Source organism: Sinocyclocheilus rhinocerous, unplaced genomic scaffold (genome assembly GCF_001515625.1).
Source record: "Sinocyclocheilus rhinocerous isolate Xijiao unplaced genomic scaffold, SAMN03320098_v1.1 scaffold504, whole genome shotgun sequence".
In the NCBI taxonomy this organism is placed as follows: domain Eukaryota; kingdom Metazoa; phylum Chordata; class Actinopteri; order Cypriniformes; family Cyprinidae; genus Sinocyclocheilus; species Sinocyclocheilus rhinocerous.
This window is the reverse complement of record NW_015645076.1, coordinates 1,052,881-1,076,086: the sequence shown is the minus strand read 5'-3', so window position 1 is coordinate 1,076,086 and position 23,206 is coordinate 1,052,881. Positions and strand designations below refer to the sequence as shown.

The 23,206-nt window shown below is 36.1% G+C and overlaps 2 protein-coding genes and 1 long non-coding RNA gene across 6 annotated transcripts; 2 read left to right on the top strand and 1 right to left on the bottom strand.

The window, feature by feature from the left end:
- Positions 1-68: 68 nt before the first annotated feature.
- On the bottom strand, positions 69-17,650 carry LOC107705572 (uncharacterized). The gene is made up of 4 exons (XR_001636076.1): positions 17,641-17,650; positions 8,936-8,942; positions 6,055-6,061; positions 69-156 (listed from the first exon to the last, which is right to left on the bottom strand). It is a non-coding gene; the product is annotated as an uncharacterized LOC107705572 (long non-coding RNA).
- On the top strand, positions 882-10,315 carry LOC107705544 (integral membrane protein GPR155-like). Of its 3 annotated transcripts, none has more exons than XM_016508860.1 (17): positions 882-1,000; positions 1,176-1,649; positions 1,743-1,921; positions 2,003-2,223; positions 3,352-3,520; positions 3,621-3,776; positions 4,615-4,698; positions 4,943-5,063; positions 5,207-5,291; positions 5,491-5,581; positions 5,702-5,909; positions 6,820-6,891; positions 6,970-7,073; positions 7,249-7,344; positions 7,442-7,506; positions 7,595-7,732; positions 8,947-10,315. In XM_016508860.1, exons 2-17 carry the CDS (start codon positions 1,232-1,234, stop codon positions 8,993-8,995), a joined length of 2,256 nt encoding a protein of 751 aa, XP_016364346.1. In that variant the 5' UTR covers positions 882-1,000; positions 1,176-1,231; the 3' UTR covers positions 8,996-10,315. The 3 variants fall into 3 exon arrangements, with proteins under 3 accessions (XP_016364346.1, XP_016364345.1, XP_016364347.1); XM_016508859.1 differs by having other exon boundaries at positions 882-1,045; XM_016508861.1 differs by lacking the exons at positions 7,595-7,732; positions 8,947-10,315 and having other exon boundaries at positions 882-1,045; positions 6,970-7,147.
- On the top strand, positions 13,112-19,804 carry LOC107705555 (obg-like ATPase 1). 2 transcript variants are annotated; one of them, XM_016508877.1, is made up of 11 exons: positions 13,112-13,213; positions 13,844-13,941; positions 14,573-14,716; positions 14,813-14,940; positions 15,330-15,505; positions 15,638-15,718; positions 17,266-17,363; positions 18,408-18,548; positions 19,083-19,179; positions 19,271-19,393; positions 19,485-19,804. In XM_016508877.1, exons 2-11 carry the CDS (start codon positions 13,844-13,846, stop codon positions 19,584-19,586), a joined length of 1,188 nt encoding a protein of 395 aa, XP_016364363.1. In that variant the 5' UTR covers positions 13,112-13,213; the 3' UTR covers positions 19,587-19,804. The 2 variants fall into 2 exon arrangements, with proteins under 2 accessions (XP_016364363.1, XP_016364362.1); XM_016508876.1 differs by lacking the exon at positions 13,112-13,213 and adding an exon at positions 13,654-13,755.
- The last annotated feature ends 3,402 nt before the right edge of the window (positions 19,805-23,206 follow it).

The window sequence follows — 23,206 nt, the reverse complement described above, 5'->3', positions numbered from 1 at the left end:
CATTACTAATAATAGAGGCAAGACAAGAACTGAAGTTGTATTTAAATACAATTTCAACGTCTGTTAACAAGAAAGCTATAAAAACATCTAGAATTTGTGCCATGTTTAAGATTTTTCCCTAATATACTTGTATTTCTATTTGTATGCCTTTTTTTTCTCTCTTCTTTTATTTTCTTTTTTCTAAAAATATGTTATTATTGTAATTATTATTGTTGTTGTAGGTAGTAGGCGAGGTAATCTATTATTATTATTATTAATAATAATAACAACAATAATATTAAGAATTGTAATAATATATTTCTGATTTACTATTAGCCATTTATTTAGAAAAACAAGTTACAGCAATACAATTTTTTTGTTTATTTTATATATTAATATAATGTATTTTTATAATTTATAGCTGAAATTGCACAAGTCCTTGGCAGCTACAAATTCATAAACACACTTTTGCTAGAAAACAGTGGCATATAGGGCAGCCGTTCTTTTGTTGAGCCCTGACTTTGCTTCTCACAGAGGTTTTTCCTTCTCTCTGACTGTTTTTTTATTCCTAGCTTTCTGATTTGCACCGCAAGTAGTTTATTATTGATTGGTATTTTGTATGTTTTGTACGTACTGTTTTTTACTGTTTGTTTTGTACGTACTGTAATCCTTGTTGTTTACTGCAATTTAAAAAAAAAAAACTAATAATAGAGGCAAAATGACTCCCATCCACTAGCGCGCATGACTCTGGCCAATCACTTGAGAATGTTCCGTGAATATCAGCATATACGCTAACATTTCCACCAATCAGCGACATCACCAGACGAAATAAGGCGGAGCTTGCAACGACATAGGCGGACTCACGCGTCAGTCATTCAGTGATTTGACATTGAAAGTAACGGAATACCGAAGCGCTGGAGATGCTGTGAGCAGAGTGAAAGCATTGATGTTTCGGCTGTGTTTTTCTTTTACAACATGATATTTAGTCCATGTATCGACCATCTCGACACGTGAACACATGGTACGTCATCGACAACAGTTATATATCTGTTGTTTTTCTCGCAAGGTAAGACTGAAACGTCTGTAGTACAGATGATAAATGTAGCTGATTTGACTGCATTCAATGGCCTTGTTTATCATAATAACATCTTTGGTAATTTATTTTAAGACTTCGAATATTATACTACTGTTCCTAGCTTCCTGATTTGCACCGTTAGATCATCTCTCAGTGGTCCCTGTCAACCTCATCATCATGGAGGGCCAGTATGTCACCATTCATGGCCTCAACATCACTCACAGCCCTCTTGGAGCACCGGCCATGTCTATCGACAAACTTTTCCCGGCTCTGCTGGAGTGCTTTGGCATCATCCTGTGTGGCTATGTGGCGGGTCTCAGTGACATCATCAGCGTCGGACAGGTCAAAGGCCTGGGAAGTTTTGTGTCATGTTTCGCACTTCCTGCGTTGCTCTTCAAGAACATGGTGCAGCTGCAGTTTGAACATGTCGTCTGGTCTTTTCTATGGAGCATTTTGATCGCAAAAGTGTGTGTGTTCTTGCTAGTTTGTGTGCTGACGCTGTTGGTGGCAAATCCTGAGAGCAAATACAGTAAAGCTGGGCTGTTTGCTATCTTTGCCACTCAGAGCAATGACTTTGCACTGGGATATCCTATAGGTGAGAAATACATCTAAAGTACACATGCACATACGGTTGTGTACAAAAAATTGATTTTGTGTCAATAATCATGAGATAATTTTCCTCATACAGTGGATGCGCTGTACAGGACTTCGCACCCAGAGTATATGCAGTATATATATTTGGTGGCTCCTGTGTCTCTGATGCTGCTGAACCCTGTGGGCTTTGCTTTGTGTGAGATTCAGAGATGGAGACACACCAATGACCGCAACTACAGCAAACTGCATGTGATCTTTACAGTCATACTGCAGGTGCGTGTGTTTATCTTGATCCAGAAGTTTCTGTTGATGCCATCCTTTTTTACGTTATTCTAATCTTTTCTCTTTTTTCAGGTTTTGAAGAACCCAATAGTCTTCATGGTTATTGTTGGAATTCTCTCTCATTTCCTGTTTGGTGGACGTGTGCCTGTTTTGCTAGGAGAGTTTGTTGATGGACTGGCAAACTCTTTTGGAGGGGCGGCACTCTTTTATCTGGGCCTGAACATGGTGGGACAGATGGGTAAACTCACACGCAGCACTGGGGTTTCCCTCATCCTGCTTATCACTGCCAAACTGTGAGTGAAAATTAGTTGTATGTGGGGTGTTTTGGCATAGCGGTTAAATATCTGGGACCAGAAGATTGTAGTTTTGAACTCCACACTATTTGGTTTATGAGGTTGCTAAGATTATAACAGTTGTAGCAAATTTTACTATCAGACCGATGTGACATACTTATCATCAGCAGAGTTGTTTTTGTTAGCTAAAAGTAGAGAGTAAAACTTTAGTTTATGGACCAATTCTCACTATTAACTAGTTGCTTATTAGCATGCATATTACTAGCATTTTGGCTGTTTATTAGAACTTATAAAGTACATATTAATGCCTTATTCTGCACAACCATATTTCACATCCCTTCATCCTGCCCCATACCTAAACTTAACAACTACCCTACTAACTATTAATAAGCAGCAAATTAGGAGTTTATTGAAGCAAAAGTCATAGTGAAAATTGGTCCCCAAACTAAAGTGTGACCTAAATTAAAGGTAAAAAGAAACATTTAAAAACATAAAACTAATAAAAATAACAAAAGCACATAACACAATTACTAAAACTTAACCTAAAATAAAAAGGAAAGCTGAAAATATACAAATTTAATCTAACTGAAAAATATGAATAGTTTAAAATAGTACAGTTTATAAATAATACTGAAATAAGACTGATCATCAGGCTGCAATTTTTTCATTGTATTTGATTTTAATTAAATAATCATATTTATGTATTCAAAATATTTACAATCAGCAAATAAATAATTACATTGAATCAGTTAAAAGTCAGAACATTATTTAAATATGGCTAGCTGTGGAACAAGCAAGATTCAGTCATTTAAAATGTATGAGATCATGTATCATATATTTGATTTACTGTATATAAGTATATAAACCTGGTTCTTGTGTATTTAAAACATATTTGCTTTATTAGTACTATTACATACATCTCATTCTTGTTTCCTTTATGTATGACTAACAAATATGCATCACATTAAGTTTAGTACGTTGTTTTTTGTTATAACTGTGTAATGCAAATAATGTACATTTTATATGCTATTAAAATGCATAGATCTTGAATATATGCATAAATATATTATTTGAGTGCTGGTCCATACAATTTAGACAGATTTATGACTATGTGTTTCTGTTTTCCAGACTAGTTATGCCATTGTTGTGTAAGGACATGGTGGAGCTGTTGGATGCTGGTAATTCCAGCTCTGTAAATCACTCCAGCCTGTCTGATTATGCTTTCCTTTATGGAGTCTTCCCTACCGCTCCCAGTGTGGCCATATATGCTGTCCAGTACAACATGGAGCTGGAGGTGGTAAGCGATGAATGAATTCCTGCAAATGTCACTCAGACTCAGTCATTGCTATTAAAAATGTAGCCAACACAAATCAGTACAAGTGTATTGTGTGTGGTAGGTGACCTCTGGTATGGCCATTAGCACGTTCCTATCAGCGCCCATCATGTATGTGTCGGCATGGTTACTGACCATTCCGTGGATGGAGGCCACATCCCTGGTGACGGAGCTGCAGGACGTGAGCTTTAACATCAGCATTGTCAGCCTAATAGCCCTGGTGAGTGTGTGTGGGTTAATATGTAAAAGAATGCATGTCATTTGCTTACAGACTTATTCAGTTAGATATATTCTCTTCTCTTCTCTTCTCTTCTCTTCTCTTCTGTGTTTTATGTTTCATTTCTGATTCTATTCTGTTCTGTATGTTTACTTCTGTCTGTCTATTGTATTTTGTTCTATTTAATTTAGGGTTTCTTCTCTTCTCCTGTTACTTATGGTTTATTTCTGATTCTATTCTATTCTATTCAGGTGAGGTACACTTCCCTTCTTCTGTCTCTTCTTGTTAACTTCTGATCTATTCAGTTCTGTTCACTTAATTCTATTCTGTTCACTTAATTCTATTCTATTCACTGCTTCTGTCTGGTCAGGTTCACTCCTGCTTCTATTCGGTTCTGTTCTCTTCTTCTTTCTATTTGATTCTGTTCTATTATTTTCTATTTTATTGGTTTTCATCTTCTGTCTCTTCTGGTTCACGTCTATTCTATTCTAGTCTAGAGTATTCTGTTCAAGTCCTCTTCTGTCTTATCTGTTTTTTGTTTCTGTTTCTATCCTGTTCACTTATTCTATTCTATTCTATTTTATTCAGGTTTCTAGGTTTCTTTTTATGTTTTATATATTTGAGAGGGAGAGATCTGGCTTTGAGAGACCTGGCTTAATATGCACGTGTAACCATAGAGAACATAGGCCTATATAGTAATATTAAGAGGATTAGAAATCAAAGGTTCTACATCAAACAGAGAAATATCTGAAATATGTGATCCCAGAAACAATGAGTTACAAAATCTGGATTACCAGAATGTTTGTGTGTGTGTGTGTGCGTGTGTGTGTGTGTGTTGCAGGGTTGGACCCTTGCTGTCATGCTACTGAGTAAGAAGTTTAGGAGGCTGCCGCATATGTTTGCCACAAATCTGTTCTTAGCACAGGTACATAATCTTGCACAAAGACAGACATTCATTATTCTATAGACATATACTGAATGAGGGACCTAAATCATACCTCTTGTTGAGGGATCTTTTGACTAGCAACTACCCTAAATACTCTTAACACTAAAAAACAGAATACCTTAGCAGCCATAAAGCAATGCCCTGGCAACCAGCAAGTTGTTCTAACATATTTTTCCTCAGTATGGTATTCCTAAGTATGCTATGTTTTTTGTCTCTAATGCAGCTACTAGCGTGCGTGTCAATGATGTTGTGGAAGATTTTTCTGAAGCAGGGGAACGTGTTTGGCCAAATTCTCACCTTTACTCTGCTTTATGGGTCTCTTTACAGTACCTACATGTGGACAGGTAATGAATCATCACACACACACATTAAACAATACTTTATGGATAAGGGTCATTTTCATTGTGTGATTTTAGGTTGCAGTACATCTCCTTTGTGTTGTGCAGTTGTAGCGATGTTTAGCAGTTGTGTAGATATTGTGTTGTAGGTCTTTTGGCGTTCGCTCTTACTTTATTGGGCAGAAATGAAAACTTGAAAGTGAAACCTATCTTTTTCATCATCTTTGGTTGGGGGTGAGTATATATGTGTGTGTCTGTGTGTATGCGTGTGTATTTATTATTCAAAAATAAATTCATTCAATTTTTTTATTTTCCAAGTTAAATTAAATGACATTACATTAAATTATGCTTTGAAACTGACAGGAAATTATACTGCAGAACTGCAAATTCATTGGAGAAAACACCTTTTGTGTTTTAATTTTGTCTATCTTAGAGTTCCTTTTCTGATTGTGGGTGGGCTACTCATGGTAGGACAAAGAATGAGTGACAACTTGGACTCCGCATTCTTTTATGGCAAGGGGCAGGTAGGTTGGGATTTTTGACTGTGTTTATACAAAACCTCACAATGCATGTCACAGTTTATTTGTGTCTGTCTATTAACTTGTTTCTTTCCCCACCCCCTTCCATTCTCTCTTTTTCTTCAGATTGTGTGTACTGTGGTAGTTCTGGGTTGCAGCATCATGTTGGGTGGTCTGTCTTTGATGGGTTTGAGCCGAGGGGCCCAGGAGGAGCAGAACTATCAAGCCCTAGATCAAAACTCCATGACAGGCACATCAGAAGATGTGAGACAAGCCCAGACAGAGAACCAGCACTCATCTGAGCTCGAGCAAACCTACAGCAGCCTTAACACAGGTAACTATATAATTCTGCTGTATGCATGTGCGTATATTCAGTATTGGGGAACTAAAAGTAAAAAAGCAAATAACTTAATGGGAGAGTTCACCCATAAATGAAATTCTTCATTATTTGCTCACCTTTATGTCATTCTAAATCTGACTTTCTTTCTTCTGCGGAACACAAAAGATATTTTTAAGAATGTTTCAGCTGTTTTTGTCTGAGTGATAAAAGTCACTGCAGTTCAAAACAACACTGGACCCTAATGACTTTCTTTGTATGGACAAAAAAACACTGAGACGTTGAATAAATAATGAAAATAATGTTAGATTTTCATTTTTGAGTGAACTATCCCTTTAAAGGAATAGTTCACCCAAAAAAAAGAACATTTTCTGAAAATGTACACACTCTAAGGCCATCCAAGATGTAGATGAGTTTTTTTCTTCATCAGAACAGATTTGGAGAAATTTAGTATTACATCACTTGTTCAGCAGTGGATCCTCTGCAGTGAATGGGTGCCGTCAGAAAGAGCTGATAAAAACAACTGATAAAAACATCACAATAATCCACAATCAATCAACATGATTCCAGTCCATCAATTAACATCTTGTGAAGTGAAAAGTTGCATGTTTGTAAGAAGTTAATCTATCATTAATTGATTATTGTGGTGTTTTTGTTAGCTGTGTGAGCTCATTCTGACGGCACCCATTCACTGCAGAGGATCCATTTGTGAACAAGTGATGTAATGCGAAATTTCACCAAATCTGTTGCAGTAAAGAAACAAACTCGCCTATATCTTGGATAGCCTGAGGGTGGTTTTCATTTTGGGTGAACTATTCCTTTTAGTAAGGTGACAGTAGTGCATTTCCAATTATGTGCATATTTCTAGAATGTATGTGTAGTATAACTTCTTCTTTGTTGTTGACAGATGTTTGTTGTAGTGAACCCATGCCAGATATGATAGTTGGGCATCTTAACGACTCGCCAGTGCCTTCAGCAGGTTGAAATATTTTTTTATTTCACTCTCATCAAGTTATTAAATAAAGTTTCATCAGGGAAAAGCATGTTTCTGTTCTAGGGATTTCCCTGAGAGAGGCGTCAAGCTCTTCACGTGTGCAGGAGGAGAGACAGATAGCTCGACATGTGCTCCTCTGCCTGCTCCTCGTTGTCAGCATGCTGGCTGTATGTCCACTCCACATACTGTATGAGAAAGACATACACTCCCAAAAAACACATACATACACACGCTTAATGAAGTAAGCACCATGATGCATTGTCAGTTATACTCTGACCACTATTTACAACATCCTCCAAAAATCTTTTTTTATATTTGGGACTGATTATTTGTATATTTCAGAACCTGTCCAGCTGTCTGTGGTGGTTGTTCAGTGCTGATCCAGGACGACTTTACCTCGAACTGCAGTTCTTTTGTGCTGTAGCCAATTATGGACAGGTGACCACAGTCACACAATTCTCACTGCAAACTTATAACAGCTTGATACATATGAAGGGATGGTGTTAATATTTAAAATATCCTATTTCTCCTTCAGGGTTTTATTTCCTTTGCAATTTTTGGGTTGGATGAGCATCTTATTATTCTTCCATTCAAAAAGCGGTAAATCAGCCATGTTTGTGTTATTATTCTAGATTCTATTGTGACAATTTTTGGATGTAGCCTCAGCAGCGGCATTCTGTGTTTGTAGGCTGGCCGCTCTGTGTGGTTTTGGTGAGGATGAAAGCCTTGAGTCTGCTGCTGTTCCTGAGGAAATACGACTGACCTGTACACAGTTTGTGAGATACCACAAAGATCAGTGTGTTCAGGATATTGTTCGCAATAGAGGGTGAGTGTCAGTATTAATTTAGTATCACTGATATACTGTTACAGTTTTTATTCATATTTTTAATTTGTCTTTATTTCTATATTCACCATTTTTATTCTAATTGTGGTTAAAGTGTTAGTAATTTTGTTTTGTGTTTTTGTCATTTTATTATTTTTTCCCCCCCAAATATGTCTGTATAGTTTTTATACATTTTTATTTCAGGTTTATCTTTAGTTATTTTAGTACTAAAAGAAAATGAGAAATGATTCCTTTGCAACTAGCTGAAATATAATGAATATATTAAATATGAAATAATTTTTAATATTTTATTTTGTTTCTGTCATTCTTTTTTCAATGACAAACATGATTGTATGTTGTATTTTTTACTTTTAATTTAAGTTTAAGTTTTTTTGTTTTTGTCATTTTTAGTATTTTTTGTCTGTATAGTTTTTATACATTTTTATTACAGGTTTATCTTTAGTTATTTTAGTACTAAAAGAAAATGAGAAATGATTCCTTTGCAACTAGCTGAAATATAATGAATATATTAAATATGAAATAATTTTTAATATTTTCTTTTGTTTCTGTCATTCTTTTTTCAATGACAAACATGATTGTATGTTGTATTTTTTCCTTTTAATTTAAGTTTAAGTTATTGATAACCCTGGCGAGTCTGTGTTTGAGATGTTTAATGTTCAAATATTTCATAATGGGTTAAACTGGAATCATTTTTTATTTAAAATGTGAAGCAGTATTGTTGCAGTGTACTCTAGATGTTTTCTATTGCATTTTCATTTTTGCACTTTTTTAGCATTTTTCACGAGCCACATTCTCCAGTTGTGGATCACAAGCACACATATTATTATTAGTTCATTTCTGGGCCATTTTTATTCATAGTACAGAGTGGACAATAAATTATGGGGAAAGAGATGGAAGCCCACCAAGACGCTTATTATTAAATTAATATAACACAATACAGACCAGTCATATATTTTAGCAATTTGTATATTTATATTTCTGAAAGGAGTAACAATGCTCACACCATTTGTTAAGTCTGTTTTCTGTGAGGGACTGGTCAGGATGCTCTAACAAACTAAATAGTGCCATAGTCACAGGTATACACTGTTGAGGGAATCAACATTAAAGATGAATCTACATTAAAAAGTGAAGTGTGGGAAAAAAAACACACTCCTGTCCATTTTCTCTCTTATCTGTTTCTCTCACTTTCTTCCTAGTGCTTCTTCTGAATCTCTCACCGGACCAGTTGGTGAATCCTTTCTTTGATTGACAGGTGTACTCACTGGTATATGAGTATGGTTTGGTATACTGGCAGTAAGTTCATTGGCTCCTGTGTGTGGGCGTGGCTAAAGATAGAAAGGTGTGGCCTTGCTTTCAGGACACAGCTGCAGAAGAACGGTGTCTTACTCCATGTGACCCATCTGTATGGCTTCCAACTCCCTGTGGTATTGCTTCAAATGTACCTCCACTTTGTAATGTGATACGAGCCCAAGCAAGAACTCATCAGTTTTTGTTGTACTTCTTGAATTACTATGCATGGCATGCAAAGAGCACAGAACTCTCCCTTTATCTCATTCAACAGCCCTCAAATTACACACACTTGCTCTGTTCCAAAACCTAGTTTTTAAAACATTTTAAGGCATCATAGGCATGCTTCTGACACAAAGGCTGTTTTGAAAGGTGAGAAACGTGGTTATGCTGCTTCCTAAGATTCCTAATTTTAGCCCAATTTTAAGGCAGCATAGCATGTATCCTTTGTGGAAAGGCAATCCCAGAATACACTGATACAATCTTGAGTGAAAATAAGTCCAAGATGGTGGATGAGGCGAATTAAAAATGTGTTATTTTATCTTGTATTCACGTGCGCTATGTATTTATGGGTATTATTCTTATATATGCTGATGTTGAACACTGTTTAAATCTATTGCAAGTTGAGTCTTCTATGCAGTACCCTATTGGTATGGTGCACAGAGTTGCTGTGTTTTTTAATTAGTCACTTAGGGGTTTCAAGACGACAGGGATGCTGCCTTAGAAGATTTTGGAACAGAGTATGTGACACATTTGTAGACCTCTGAATGTGAACTAATTATAATTACATTAATTATGATGAAATTGTTACTGAAAAGCTGAAATATGCTGTCTACACAAGTGCTGTAAAAACACTTCCGACTGGGATTTTAATTGTATGCATTGTGTTACTTGTGAGCCTTGTCTTGATGACAAGACTATATGGCCTTGTAGCAAAGCAATACAAGACATGTTTACAAACCTGAAAATTATCCTACACAGTTACATTTTTAGAGCTAACTAAGCAGAAATATAGAACAATCTCTGGAATTTACAGTGGGGTCGCTCCATTTTCTACAGCACTATTTTATGTACCGTCATGTTGACTGAAGTGTGAAAATTCCCTAATTAAGCATCTTTTATCTATGGAATATGTTTTGCTGGTGTTAATCTATATACTGTAGGTGATGTCATTTATGTTTCTATGACTAAGTATATCATACATTTATATCTAGATATGTGAAATGACATTATAATTCAGGAGGGCAGTTACTGGTGAAAAGTTACTGTTTATTCTTTGTTGAAGTCTTAAATTGTTTAATTTCTGTAATACTGTTCATACATTAAAGTTAAAAACAGTGTCAAAAGCTGTATCTATTAAATGGCAACTGCAGAGCAGGTTTTATACATAGGGCAATGTTTTACAGGGCAATGTGATGGTGATTTATTTATTCATGTAAGAATTTGGCCCACTAACCTGACAATCTCTCAAACGAGTTCTGTAACAGAAACTCGTCACTATTACACTCGGTATGATCTTCAGTGTATATTTTGGCTTGTCAAAATAACACTGTAGATATCTTCAGTGTATATTATGACTATAATTACGTTGTATTCATAATCATAATTACATAGTTACATTGTAGATGCCTTAATTACAATTACAACGAGGCAAAATTGTGGAATAGATACCTGGAATTTGAATTTTCACTAGTCAAAACTAAATTATGACTAGTAGAGCCAGGTGTATTAAATGTTAAAACGGCTTGCCATATCCATGTGGGCTTCAAATAGTAAATCGAGGGCCACATATGTGACTCCTCTTTGAGATGCTCCTTACCTGGTATTACTTACCTGGTGGGTTTATTATTCAAATATACATTCAAAGTGATAAATATAAACTAGTAAAACAGGAGGCTTAACCTCTCTACAATTCAAGCATAAAAATAGAAATGGTTAATATTTCCAGATCATATGTTTACCTGTTAAAACAACATATTTTTTGTGTATTTGCACAATCACAAAGTATTTTTATTGTGGCACACCAGTGACAGGAAATACTGAAGATGTAAGAGGATCCTCTGATGCAGCTGTGACAGAATCCTCTTGGACCAGAGCGGCTTTAGCAGGAACCTCTGGGACCATGGAGGTTTGTAGAGGAGCTCTGGGACTGGAGCAGCTTGGATACCAGCTCTGGCTGAGACTACTACAGGAAACACTGGGGCGGTCTTGGCTGGAACTTCTTTGGCATGAGTCTCTGCACCATCATGAGAGGAACCTTTGTGGCGGACGTGACGGGCATCAGTGTGACGGGTTGGTTGATTCAGGAACCTCTGGAAAGCTTTGCAACTGGAGCTGCCATGACACAGAGCTGTGGAACCGTAACGGGTTCTGGGGTTGCAGTAGCAGGAAACTTCAAGCCGGGATAAGAAGCTCTGGGACCAGGGTAACTCTGAAAAGGTACCCTGTCAAGTAACCCATGTGGTGTGTGTGACTCTGACCCAGTGGTGTATAAAGTACCTGAAAGCCATACTCAATTAAAAGTATGAGTGAATCACTGAATCATTTATTCAACCGATTCGTTCAAAAAGCTGATTCATTCAATAAGTAAACACCGTCCATTGCTCAGAGACGCAAAACAGTGCTGTGATCTTTGTTTGGAACTATTTTCGTTGGCAAAATTGAGCAAAAACAAGCCAATCAGAGCACACCTCGCTTTTCAGACCGATGAGCTTTGTAAAAATCGACACGTTTCAGAAAGGATTTTATTTTTAATGAAGGATTTTCATTACATTACATAGAGGAGAAACAATAATGTACAGTATGTGGAAAATAATGTGTTTTTTTAATCTTAAACCGCATAAACACATTTCATTACACCAAATACGCAAAATAATGTTCTTTTTTAGTAACATCATATGAGCCCTTTAATTAGGAAATGTAGTGGAGTAAAAGTAAAAGTTGGCTGAAATATAAAAACTCAAGTAAAGTACAGATACTCCCAAAAAATACTTAAGTACTGTAACGAAGTATTATTACTTCGTTACATTACACCACTGCTCTGACCTCAGGATGTATGTCTCATTCTCCATCTTTGCTGTGACTTTTATAGCCACCTGAAGGCCGTCATCACAGCAGGTCCCTTCAAAGACAGCTGCATCCTCGTCCCATCTTCTTGCTGATGGATTATTTTATAATGAATTTTAATAAATTTAAATGTTAATAAAATAAATTTTATTATGAATTGCTGTATAAGCATATTATTTAAGTTATTACAGTAATTATTATTACAGTAAGATCATTTAGAGACTTAAACAGCAGTAACAGTTAATGTAAAAAAAAAATGTCAGTAAGAAAACAAAGACAGTTGCAGGGCCCTGCATTTAAACATGTGTAATGTGAATGTAAATGTAATTCATTACAACTAAAGATAGTCTGTAGGACACATGTGTGATCTTGGCTTTACATATAGTTGGTTAAAAGCAATTGCAAGAATGCCTCAGAGAAGTGAATTTAGCTCTAAGAGAAGCTTTAGCATCATCTGTTTACATATGCCACTTGGTCTGATAATTTGTCCAATGCAATTACATATATTGTAAATGTGGCTGAACTGTCCGAAATACTTTTTGAGGCCACCGTATGACACATGTAATACACCTGACTCATCTGAATGCGTTTATACAACAGCTATTACAAAAATATATAATGATATTTGAGATTTAGTTTTAGATTTTAGGACAGAATTCAGCAAAATTGTCCTTTTATGTTTTAGTGATTGAAACCAACATAAAGAAAACAATCATTTGTGTAACTTTTTTTTACTCAAAAGCTCATAGCTAGTGAGATACTTCACAACTAGTGAAACAACTTGACTCATCTGAGTTTTGCCATATTATTCAATTTTTTCCCCCAACAATCTTTAGGAGTGTCTGATCGTATTTCAGGTTTGAGTTTTCCACTCTCGTTTGACTCATTAAAACTTTTCTCAGTGGCTCCTTAGGCGTTTACGTCATCTTGCATGCGTTTACCCGAACGTCATTACGTCGTAGCTCGTTTCGACCAATCACAATGTGAGGATTCAGGACTCTTCCGGTATGCACATTCTTTCCGTTTCATCGGCCGAAGTGTGGAGCAGCGTGAGTTTATTTGAGCTCAGCGAAATTCCCTTTCTCCTGATAGACATACTGTGATATCAAGGTGATATAAGCATACGTTTTATCTTATTTATATATGCATCGATTTGACGTGCTATTTGTGCTTAAATTGTCTATTTTATTGCATTGGCCCCTTCATATGACCGGCATGCTAACCAGCTATACACTCTAATGAATAGGGGATGAGGGTATTGATGGTCTCTGTTGGCTTCCTAGCGAGTAAAGAAGCACCCCTACCGCCACTAACCCGGCTGTCAGTTGGCAGTGGTGCAGAGATTTTTAAAAAGTAACCGATATGATTATGATACACGTATGCCTTCTCTTACTTGTCCAGGGAAGGGCATATATTTAGCCTCTCTTACAGTGGATAAGTCCGATCAGTTTACACTCAATGTGGGGTCTATTTTGGGATCCTGGTGCCACTGGTTTCACTGTCGTGAAATGGTAACTAGTTACTGCAGTTAGCCAGGCAAAGAAGTTACACGTTGCCTGGCTTCTACTGCATCTTAATTATGCAAAATATACTCCATTGGTAATATTGCAAGAGAGTAGTACTGACAGCATTTAACCATGGCTCCTAAAAAGGTGTAGTAGCTGCATGACTGGTTGTTTTGCTTGGTCAATTATGTAATGCATTAAAGCGAAAGTAGGTATTATTGTTTTCTCTCCACAGATGCCTCCAAAGAAGGGAGATGGACCAAAACAGCCCCCCCTGATTGGACGTTTCGGGACTTCCTTGAAAATTGGAATTGTTGGGTTACCAAATGTAGGGTGCGTGTCACTCCCAGCTGGCATTCTGGCTGTATGCATGTGCGCTGGGTCTTTAGTTTGACATCGGCAGTGGAATAATGTCAGAAATGATAAAGAGCGAATGCTTGACCCAACTGCATTTTATTCGTGCTTAATGCAGACCTATCCTGCTGTACTGTGTGAAATTATTAGAAGGATGATGACTCATGATCATGGTGCATTATGAGAATGACATCATCCTGCTACAGAATGGGCAGGCGTTTTTGAATGGCAACAAAGTTGGGCTGTGTCCGACTTTGCAGCCTTCCATGCTATATAGTATGCAAAAAAGGTTCACCAAAAGAGTATGCATCAAATTCATAGTATTCACAAAACAGTATGTAAAAAATACAGCGAAGCAATGCAACTGACCCTGGTAGGTCATGTGACAGTGACAACACCATGGCTGTAATATGTCCGAATTGTATTAATACTATATGGAACATACTTTTTTAAAGAGGTGAAGTAAGTGTAATATCAACTAGATAGTTTGCAATTTTGAACACAGCTTGAGTCTCTGTATATAAAGCCAGTATTTGTTTGTTTATTATGCATAACAAAGTGTCACTGATCCATGTTCTTGTCACTTATCTCAATTCATTTGTGATTTCAGAAAGTCAACGTTCTTCAATGTTCTGACAAAGAGTCAGGCAGCGGCTGAGAATTTTCCCTTTTGCACCATCGACCCAAACGAGAGCCGTGTGCCCATTCCAGATGAGCGCTTTGACTTCCTCTGCCAGTACCATAAACCAGCCAGGTGCCCACTGCATGTCTGCATAATACAATTATCAGCAGCTTCTGTTTCTAGTCATCAGTGACATGATCTTAATTTCTCTTTTATCTTTCCTTCCAGTAAGGTTCCAGCATTTCTGAACGTGGTGGATATTGCTGGCTTAGTGAAAGGGGCTCACGCAGGCCAGGGTTTGGGTAACGCCTTCCTCTCCCACATCAGTGCCTGTGATGCCATCTTTCACATGACACGTAAGTAGATATCCATTTCAAAGCATTTCAGAAGATCATTTGTTGATTTTTAGATTTTAGTAAATTTCTCATATCTGTTATATGAAGAATTTTTCTGCTAGTTGAAGTGTAGTTGAAAATAAGGAAGAAAGAATTCGACAAAATGTGTTAAAAAACCTCATGAAATTAGGTACAAATTTACAAAAAGCCTTGAAAACTTCTACAGTTATAATATGTAAATTTACATTGTGATAGTTATCTAACATACATATGGAAATGTGTGTCCTCTTTAAATCTTGAAATGGAAATTGTGTGGAAATTAATGCCTGAGAAACCTGATGTTTTGTTCCATGTTTGTATTTTAAATAAAACAACCCTGATAATGTGTATATGCAACCATTTGTGTGTAGGAGCCTTTGAGGATGAAGATATTATCCACGTTGAGGGCTGTGTTGACCCAGTGAGGGATATAGAGATCATTCATGAAGAGCTGAGGATGAAGGATGAAGAGATGATTGGGCCAATCATTGATAAGCTTGAGAAAACCGCTGTGAGGGGAGGAGACAAAAAACTCAAACCTGAATATGTGAGTGAACTATATATCCCAGTATACATCTGACTACTACAGAATTAAAACATTCTTCCTACTTTGTACATTAACAGAAAGCCTGCAGAGAATCATGCACTAAAATTTTTTTAATGTTTTCTCTGCTTGCAGGACATCATGTGTAAAGTAAAGTCCTGGGTTGTTGATGAAAAGAAACATGTCCGTTATTACCATGAATGGAATGACAAAGAGGTTAAAATCTTTTTTTTAAATTTTTTTTTAATCATTTTTAATCTAAATGAGTCCTAAAACCCAGAAACAAGTTAGCATTTCTGTACTTTCGGTTCATGTGTTTTTGAAAGGTTTTTTGATTAAATGTCTGTGATTAACACATATTTTCACATTCTATTCAAATACATAAAATACATCACTAATACACACTTTGTCTTGAAAAAGGCAGTTGCTAATGAATGGCTAAATTACGGAAGAGGATTAGGGCCAAGCAATAATAAAAAAATTAATCCATCTTGAGATTAATGTCATTATAATGCAAGATTAAACTTGTTAAATTTCATGAAAAATGCTGAAATAAAATGTTGAGAATTAAAACATTAAATTTCGAGAATAAAGTTGTGTTTCGAGAAAAAACTCTTATTTCGACTTTATTCTCGTAATTTAATGTTTATTCTCAGTATTTACTTTAACGTGTTTTTTCTCAAAACACAACGACTTTATTCTTGTAATTTAACGAGTTTAATCTCACATTATAATTACTTTAAAGGGTTAGTTCACCCAAAAATGCCTGTCATTAATTACCCTCATGACGTTCTAAACCCGTAAGACCTCCGTTCATCTTCGGAACACAAATTAAGATATTTTTGATGAATTCGGAGACCTCCCGATCAAGGTCCAGAAACGTAGCAAGGAGATCGGTAAAATTATTTGAACGAAAAAATTATTTGAACGAAAACAACGTATCCACGTGACGCAGCTGACACAGAACAGCATACGCTGTTTACGTCCAGCGGATATTCTCCAAAATGGCACCAGGGTGACGCGGAGGAGACAAATTGTTGAATAAAGTCATTATTTTTGTTTTCTTTGCGTACAAAAAGTATTCTCGTAGCTTCGTAAAATTACGGTTGAACCCCTGATGTCACATGGATTATTTTACCGATCTCCTTGCTACGTTTCTGGACCTTGATCGTGGTAATTACACGTGGTAATTACACGTGGTAGTTGCTGTCTCTGGGAGGGTCAGAGAGCTCTCAGAATTAATCAAAAATATCTTAATTTGTGTTCCGAAGATGAACGGAGGTCTTACGGGTTTAGAACGACATGAGGGTGAGTAATTAATGACAGAATTTTCATTTTTGGGTGAAAAACACCCAAATCCTCTTCCTTAATAAATGTCATTACAGAGGTTGTTATCATCATGCTAAACAGAAAAACTCATCTACTCACTAGTCTGCTTTTAAAGCCTTGTTGTGCTTATACTCGCACTGATGTGAACTATTTTAAGCTTAGTGGAATAGTTTGTAGTTTATTTTAACTTTTCAGTTTTTTACTTGGACGTGATTGTATTTAGGCTCCAAATTTGATGAAAGTTGTTTTCATTTGTGAAGATTATCTTGATGAGCAAAATATGTAAATATGGTCACAGAGCTTATTTTTTTAGTAATACAAAAGCTAATGGAAAAATCCTATTCACTTTTTGTTGAGGGGAACATAAGCAAACCTGAAAACATATTTGCTCAGATTAAGGTTTTGGTTTTACACTGTTTTTTCTTGATCTTTAGATTGAGGTTTTGAATAAGTACCTGTTCCTGACATCCAAGCCGATGATCTACTTGGTAAACCTCTCGGAGAAAGATTACATCAGGAAAAAGAATAAATGGTAAGATAAAGTGTTGTTCATCTGCTGTTAGTCAGTTATTTCTGTGCTGGTGTTACACAACCTCTGGACCATGTTAAACATGGGTCTCAGTTTACCGGCCAGCGTGTGAAGCCTTCCTCAAGTGTTTATACATAAATTGCACAAAATCTTTCACTTGTTCACTATTGCCTGTATAGTAAATGACAAAACAAGATTTTCAGATTTAAATGATGGCGCTGTTTAAACTCTGAATGCCTATTGTGTTGTTGCACTTTTCAGTTGCGTTTTTAGTTTAGACTGTCTTTTTCCTTGTCCAACTAAAATGAAATTGATTTACAAATGTCATATGTGTACATTAAATGCTATGTATAACTTTAAACAACTTAATGTTATATCAAAGACTGATAGATACAGTGGTGTGAAAAAGTGTTGGCCCCCTTCCTGATTTCCTGATGTCACACTTTAATGTTTCAGATCATCAAACAAATTTAAATATTGGGGGCCAACACTTTTTCACACCACTGTATGTGTATGGCCTCTTAAAGGGATAGTTCACCAAAAAATGAAAAATGTCATCATTTACTCACTCTCGTGCCATTCCAAACAGACTTTTATTCTTTTGTGAAAAACAAAACAAGATATTTTGAAGAACTAAACATTTTTTACTAAAGAAACATTTATGCTTCCTATTGACTTCCATTATATAGACACAAAATTGTTTTCTTCAAAATATCTTCTTTCCTGTCCAGCAAAAGAAAGAAATGCATACCGGTTTGGAACAACATAAGTGAGTAAATGGTGACAGAATTTAGATTTTTGGGTCAACTATCCTTTTAATAGCACTGCTTCCTAATTTATTGTGATTTTCAAGAAATCAAGTCTCCGGTGTCATTACTCCAGGAAACATGCAGAGCAGTATACTAGGTATAATGGAGAAATGAGTCACTCTAAATAACTATATATTATAATTATACTATTGATAAATGCCTTTTGTTTTGTAGCTATCAGCCTCCAGGTAATCTGATTTTAGGACCGCCGATGTAAACCTTTTTTTTTGTTTTGTAGGTTGGTGAAGATCAAGGAGTGGGTTGACGTTCATGATCCATGTGCGCTGGTCATCCCGTTCAGTGGGGGATTTGAGAGCAATTATCAGGATATGACTGATGAAGAGAAACAGAAATATTGTGAGGAGAACAAAACACAGAGGTCGAGATTTATTCTCCTTCTTTTTCCTCTTTGCTGAATTTAAAAGAATAGTTCATCCAAAATGAATATTTGCCAGCCCAGATGTAGATGAGTTTATTTCTTCATCACATCAGATTTGGAGAAAGGGGAAATTACATCACTTTCTCACAAATGGCTTCTCTGCAGTGAATGGGTGCCATCAGAATGAGAGCCCAAACAGCTGATAAAAGCATTACAATAATGCACAAGTAATCAACATGACTCCAGTCCATCAATTAATCAATGAAAAGCTTGTGTGGATTGCTGTTATCAGATACTTTTATCAGCTGTTTGAACTCTCACTTTGACGGCGCCCATTCACTGCTGAGGATCCATTGGTGAGCAAGTGATGTAATGCTACAATTCTCCAAATCTGTTCCGATGGAGAATGAAAAAATAAACTTTGGTACATCTTAGATAGCCTGCAAATGCTGTAGTCTGTCATGCTTATTCTGTAGTGTTATAATTTTTCCCTTCATGTTTTTCACGTTGTGAATTTTTAATTCTTTGTTTCAGTATTCTGACTAAGATCATCAAGAGTGGGTACTCAGCCCTGCAGCTGGAGTACTTCTTCACAGCAGGACCTGATGAAGTCCGTGCATGGACCGTCAGGGTGAGTAAAGCACATGTTCAGAAACACATTTAACACTGATATATTCTGCTGGACCTCTGAAATGTTATGCATGTGTTTGAACACCTTACAGAAAGGCACCAAGGCCCCGCAAGCAGCTGGAAAGATCCACACAGACTTTGAGAAAGGCTTCATCATGGCCGAAGTCATGAAGTTTACAGACTTTAAGGATGAAGGCAGTGAAAACGCAGCTAAAGTAAGATTTTAATGGCATGCTTGATGACATAAAACAGCATGGGTTGTTAAAGGTTAAATACTGAACTGATAATGTTGTCAAATACTTGCAGGCTGCGGGAAAATACAGACAACAGGGGCGGAACTACATTGTGGAAGATGGTGACATCATCTTTTTCAAATTCAACACACCTAATCAGCCCAAAAAGAAGTGAAGCCAGTTGGATGGACAGTACTGTCTATGACACCTGCTCAGTCTCTTCAGTTATGGCTTTGGAACATTTAAAACACAATCACACCTTAGTGGTGTATAAGTTCATTTTTTATTTTATTATTTCGGCTGATGGCTGAAATAAATGTAATGGCTGGTCAGCTTACAAAAGCTGCATGTCACACAGCAGTTTATTCTAATAAAACACCTCCTTAGACCAGAGTGTTTTCTTTTGAAGGTTCTTTCCCAATTTCTAGATGTTTATCCAATGAGTAATCAAAACAGTATGGATGGGATTTTTTAATTGAAGCTGTTTCCACCACAGGATAAAAAAATAAAAAGTTAATTGCAACTTTTCATCTTTCTTCCTACTTTTTATTTTTAAGCAATTCTTAGTTTATATGTTATATTGCAAGATATTAACTTGGCAATCACAAGAAAAAATAAAGTCAGAATTGTGAGAGAAAAAGTTGCTATTACCTTTTTTATTTTGTCATTAACACACACACACACACAACTCTGAATCGCCAGATGTAAACTAAAAAAGTCGCACTCACATTCTTTTTTTAAAAGTACAGTCTTCTGTACTTTGTAGTATTAAGTTGTTGTGAAACAATAAAAACATTTATAGAGGTGTAGTTAACAGTTTTTAGTGGTTGATTTAGGTCCTTTTATATCCAGAACTAAACCAATATATTATACTAATATAATATATTATCTGAGAGCATCCGGGAGAGAGAAAAAAATATTTTGTAGAATTCGATTTGTGTAGTTAACAGTTTTTAGTGGTTGATTTAGGTCCTTTTATATCCAGAACTAAACCAAATATTATACTAATATAATATATTATCTGAGAGCATCCGGGAGAGAGAAAAAAATATTTTGTAGAATTCGATTTTTAGTTTTGATGTACTGTTTGATTTCACTTAGTACCTCTCCCAATACTCGTGAGGGCGTGGTCTTATATTTTGATTGACATGCGGATTTTAATGTAACCATTCAGAAACATAGGTCGAAAATGTGCTTTTGTACGGTGCAAAAGCAAGCAGCATTTGCACTGCTTCCCTCGCAACGCTGAAAGAGCTAAACGTTGGCTAGAGGTGTTGGGCCGACTATCAACCACCGATACCACCGGCTTGTTTGGGTGCCGCGATCATTTTACAAAGGAGGAGAGCTTCCAGAATTATGAACAGATGAAAATGGGCTTTCTCAAGAAAATGCTGAGATTTTGTGCCTTTATATTTTGCAACTAAACGCTGAAATAAAGCAAATGCACGCATCAGAATGCACAAATACATTGATCTGTACGAATTCAGGTCATTTGTCACGGAAATTTAGTGGCTAAATAAACGAGCCAACCCTTTTCTTCTAGTTTTTGAGAATGCATTGCAGTCTTGTCTGCTCTATTTGGACGCAGGTTAATGACGTAGGCTGACGGGCGCCAAAACATTGTCATTGTGCAGTGGAGCTTTAGTTCAGCAGTGCGATCATCCTGCGGGTTTAGCGTGTAGAATTTCTCAATGCTGTAAGAAACATCAGACAGTTGGTTCTGTAATTGTATAAGAACAAACACTAAAGCACTGCATCGTTTTGCACAAGATCGAAGACACTGATAGCATCCGTTATTTTATTATAAAAGACATGGTGCGTGGCTTATTTCGTTTAAAACCAACAATAAGGAGTTTTGTTTATTCTGAATTGTAATTGGCACGAAGGCATTTTTCACGACATTAGAGTCTCAGTACATCTCCATATGAGAGGTGGCGGCCTTTCAAACATCGGCGTTGTTGCACATGAATCGTAAATGCATTAATACAAAGATACTGTAAGGCTTCTGTCAGCTAGACTTTGGCTGCAGGCGGGAGATTTGAGGTTAAATGCCTCCACGTATGGTAAATGTCTGTAAATCTTATTCTAAAACAAGACGCACGCGGTGCCAACTTTTATCACAACAGCTCGTAGAGTTTTACCCAACCAACGGCTTTTGGTAAGTGTTTCTCCTTTTGGGTTTATGTTGTTGTTGGCTCAATAGTACGCTCTTATTTCCCACCACGTGGCCTCCTCCCATCTTTCCACGCCCATTGATTGAGTCTCTTCAAAGCTTTTGAAGCACTAGTGCTGAAAGAGGGGATTTCACGACCCTTACCGATGTTGTGCCTAATTTCGACCCCCTGCCAAATTATTATTATTACAAATTATTATCAACATTGGAAAGTATCAGGTACAACAACAAATCCCTTTATTGTAGCTCGTCAAAGTCTAAAATATAGAAACATATGAGAATTTACCAAATTTAAGGCAGACTTAAGAATCATGTATAGATTTATCTGCCGGCTAAATGCTTCAAAAAATGAATGGTCTATCAAATATAAGGGTTAGTACTACACGGTATCAGTCAAAGCTGTGGAGACATTGGTATTGTTGTATTTTGTAACTTTTTATTGTGTGTGGTAGATGTTGTGGGTTGTATATGTTGTCCTATTGTCTTGTTTTTTTTTAAATTTGGACCTTGAGTCTGTAATAAAGATTGATTGAATCATCTAAGGGGAATTCTCAAAATGTTTTTGGTTGTTAGTTTATTGAAACTCAATTAATAGCCTGTTGCAGCACTTAAAATCAAATTTTAAAATAATAATTTTAAATACTATTTACACTATGTACAAAAATTCTAAATACTATTTAAAGTTAGTTATTATTTGTGCCTCAGTGTGTAAATAATCGCTACAAGTAATCATTACAAAAACATAAAAGAGATGTTTTTATTTTGTGTCTGCAGCTAATTCTGAACATAAAATTGCGTCAGAATGTGGGTCAAATTTACCCCTTTTTTAAAACAGTTTTTTTTATATAAAGATTTACAAGCAATAATAAAGACTTTTTTTTTTTACATGTTACTTTAGTGTTTTTCATAGTGTTGATTTTTGCTGAATTGCATGGAAACCAATGGGGGTCAGTTTGACCCCTAACAATTTTATGAACACAGCAGGAGAGTTAAGCTATAGAAGTATTTTCCACACCACTTTTTGATATTAAAATATGACCTAAAATATTTGTGTATTAAATTAAATATTATTATTAAATATTATATACACTACCGGTCAAAAGTTTGGGATCAGAACGATTTTTAATGTTTTTTACAGGAGTTTCTAATGCTCATCAAGGCTGCATTTATTTGATCAAAAATACAGGAAAAAATGTAATATTGTGAAATATTATTATGATGTAAAATAAAGTTTTTTTCTATTTTAATATACATTAAAATTAGTGCTGTCAACGTTAACGCGTTAACGCATGCGATTAATTTTACAATCCTTAACACGTTAAAATAATTTAACGCAATTAACGCAAAATTACTGAAGCACAATTTCTATTCTAACCCTTTAACCCAATTTTGCTTCTCTGCTTGCGATCAGATCATTTTAAGCTGCTAACTATAGGCTTAGATCTCTGCCACAATTCTGCGCGCGAAAGATCATATTTTGAGCGCACATAAGTGCATTTTGCACGCGCGCAATCTGAGTTTTGTGGAGAAAATGTTCGTTTCGCAAAGAAAAAAGTATTTTGAGCGCACAAAAATCAATTTTGCATTTAAAATAAGTTTTTGGATGTGTGCAGACCTTCTCT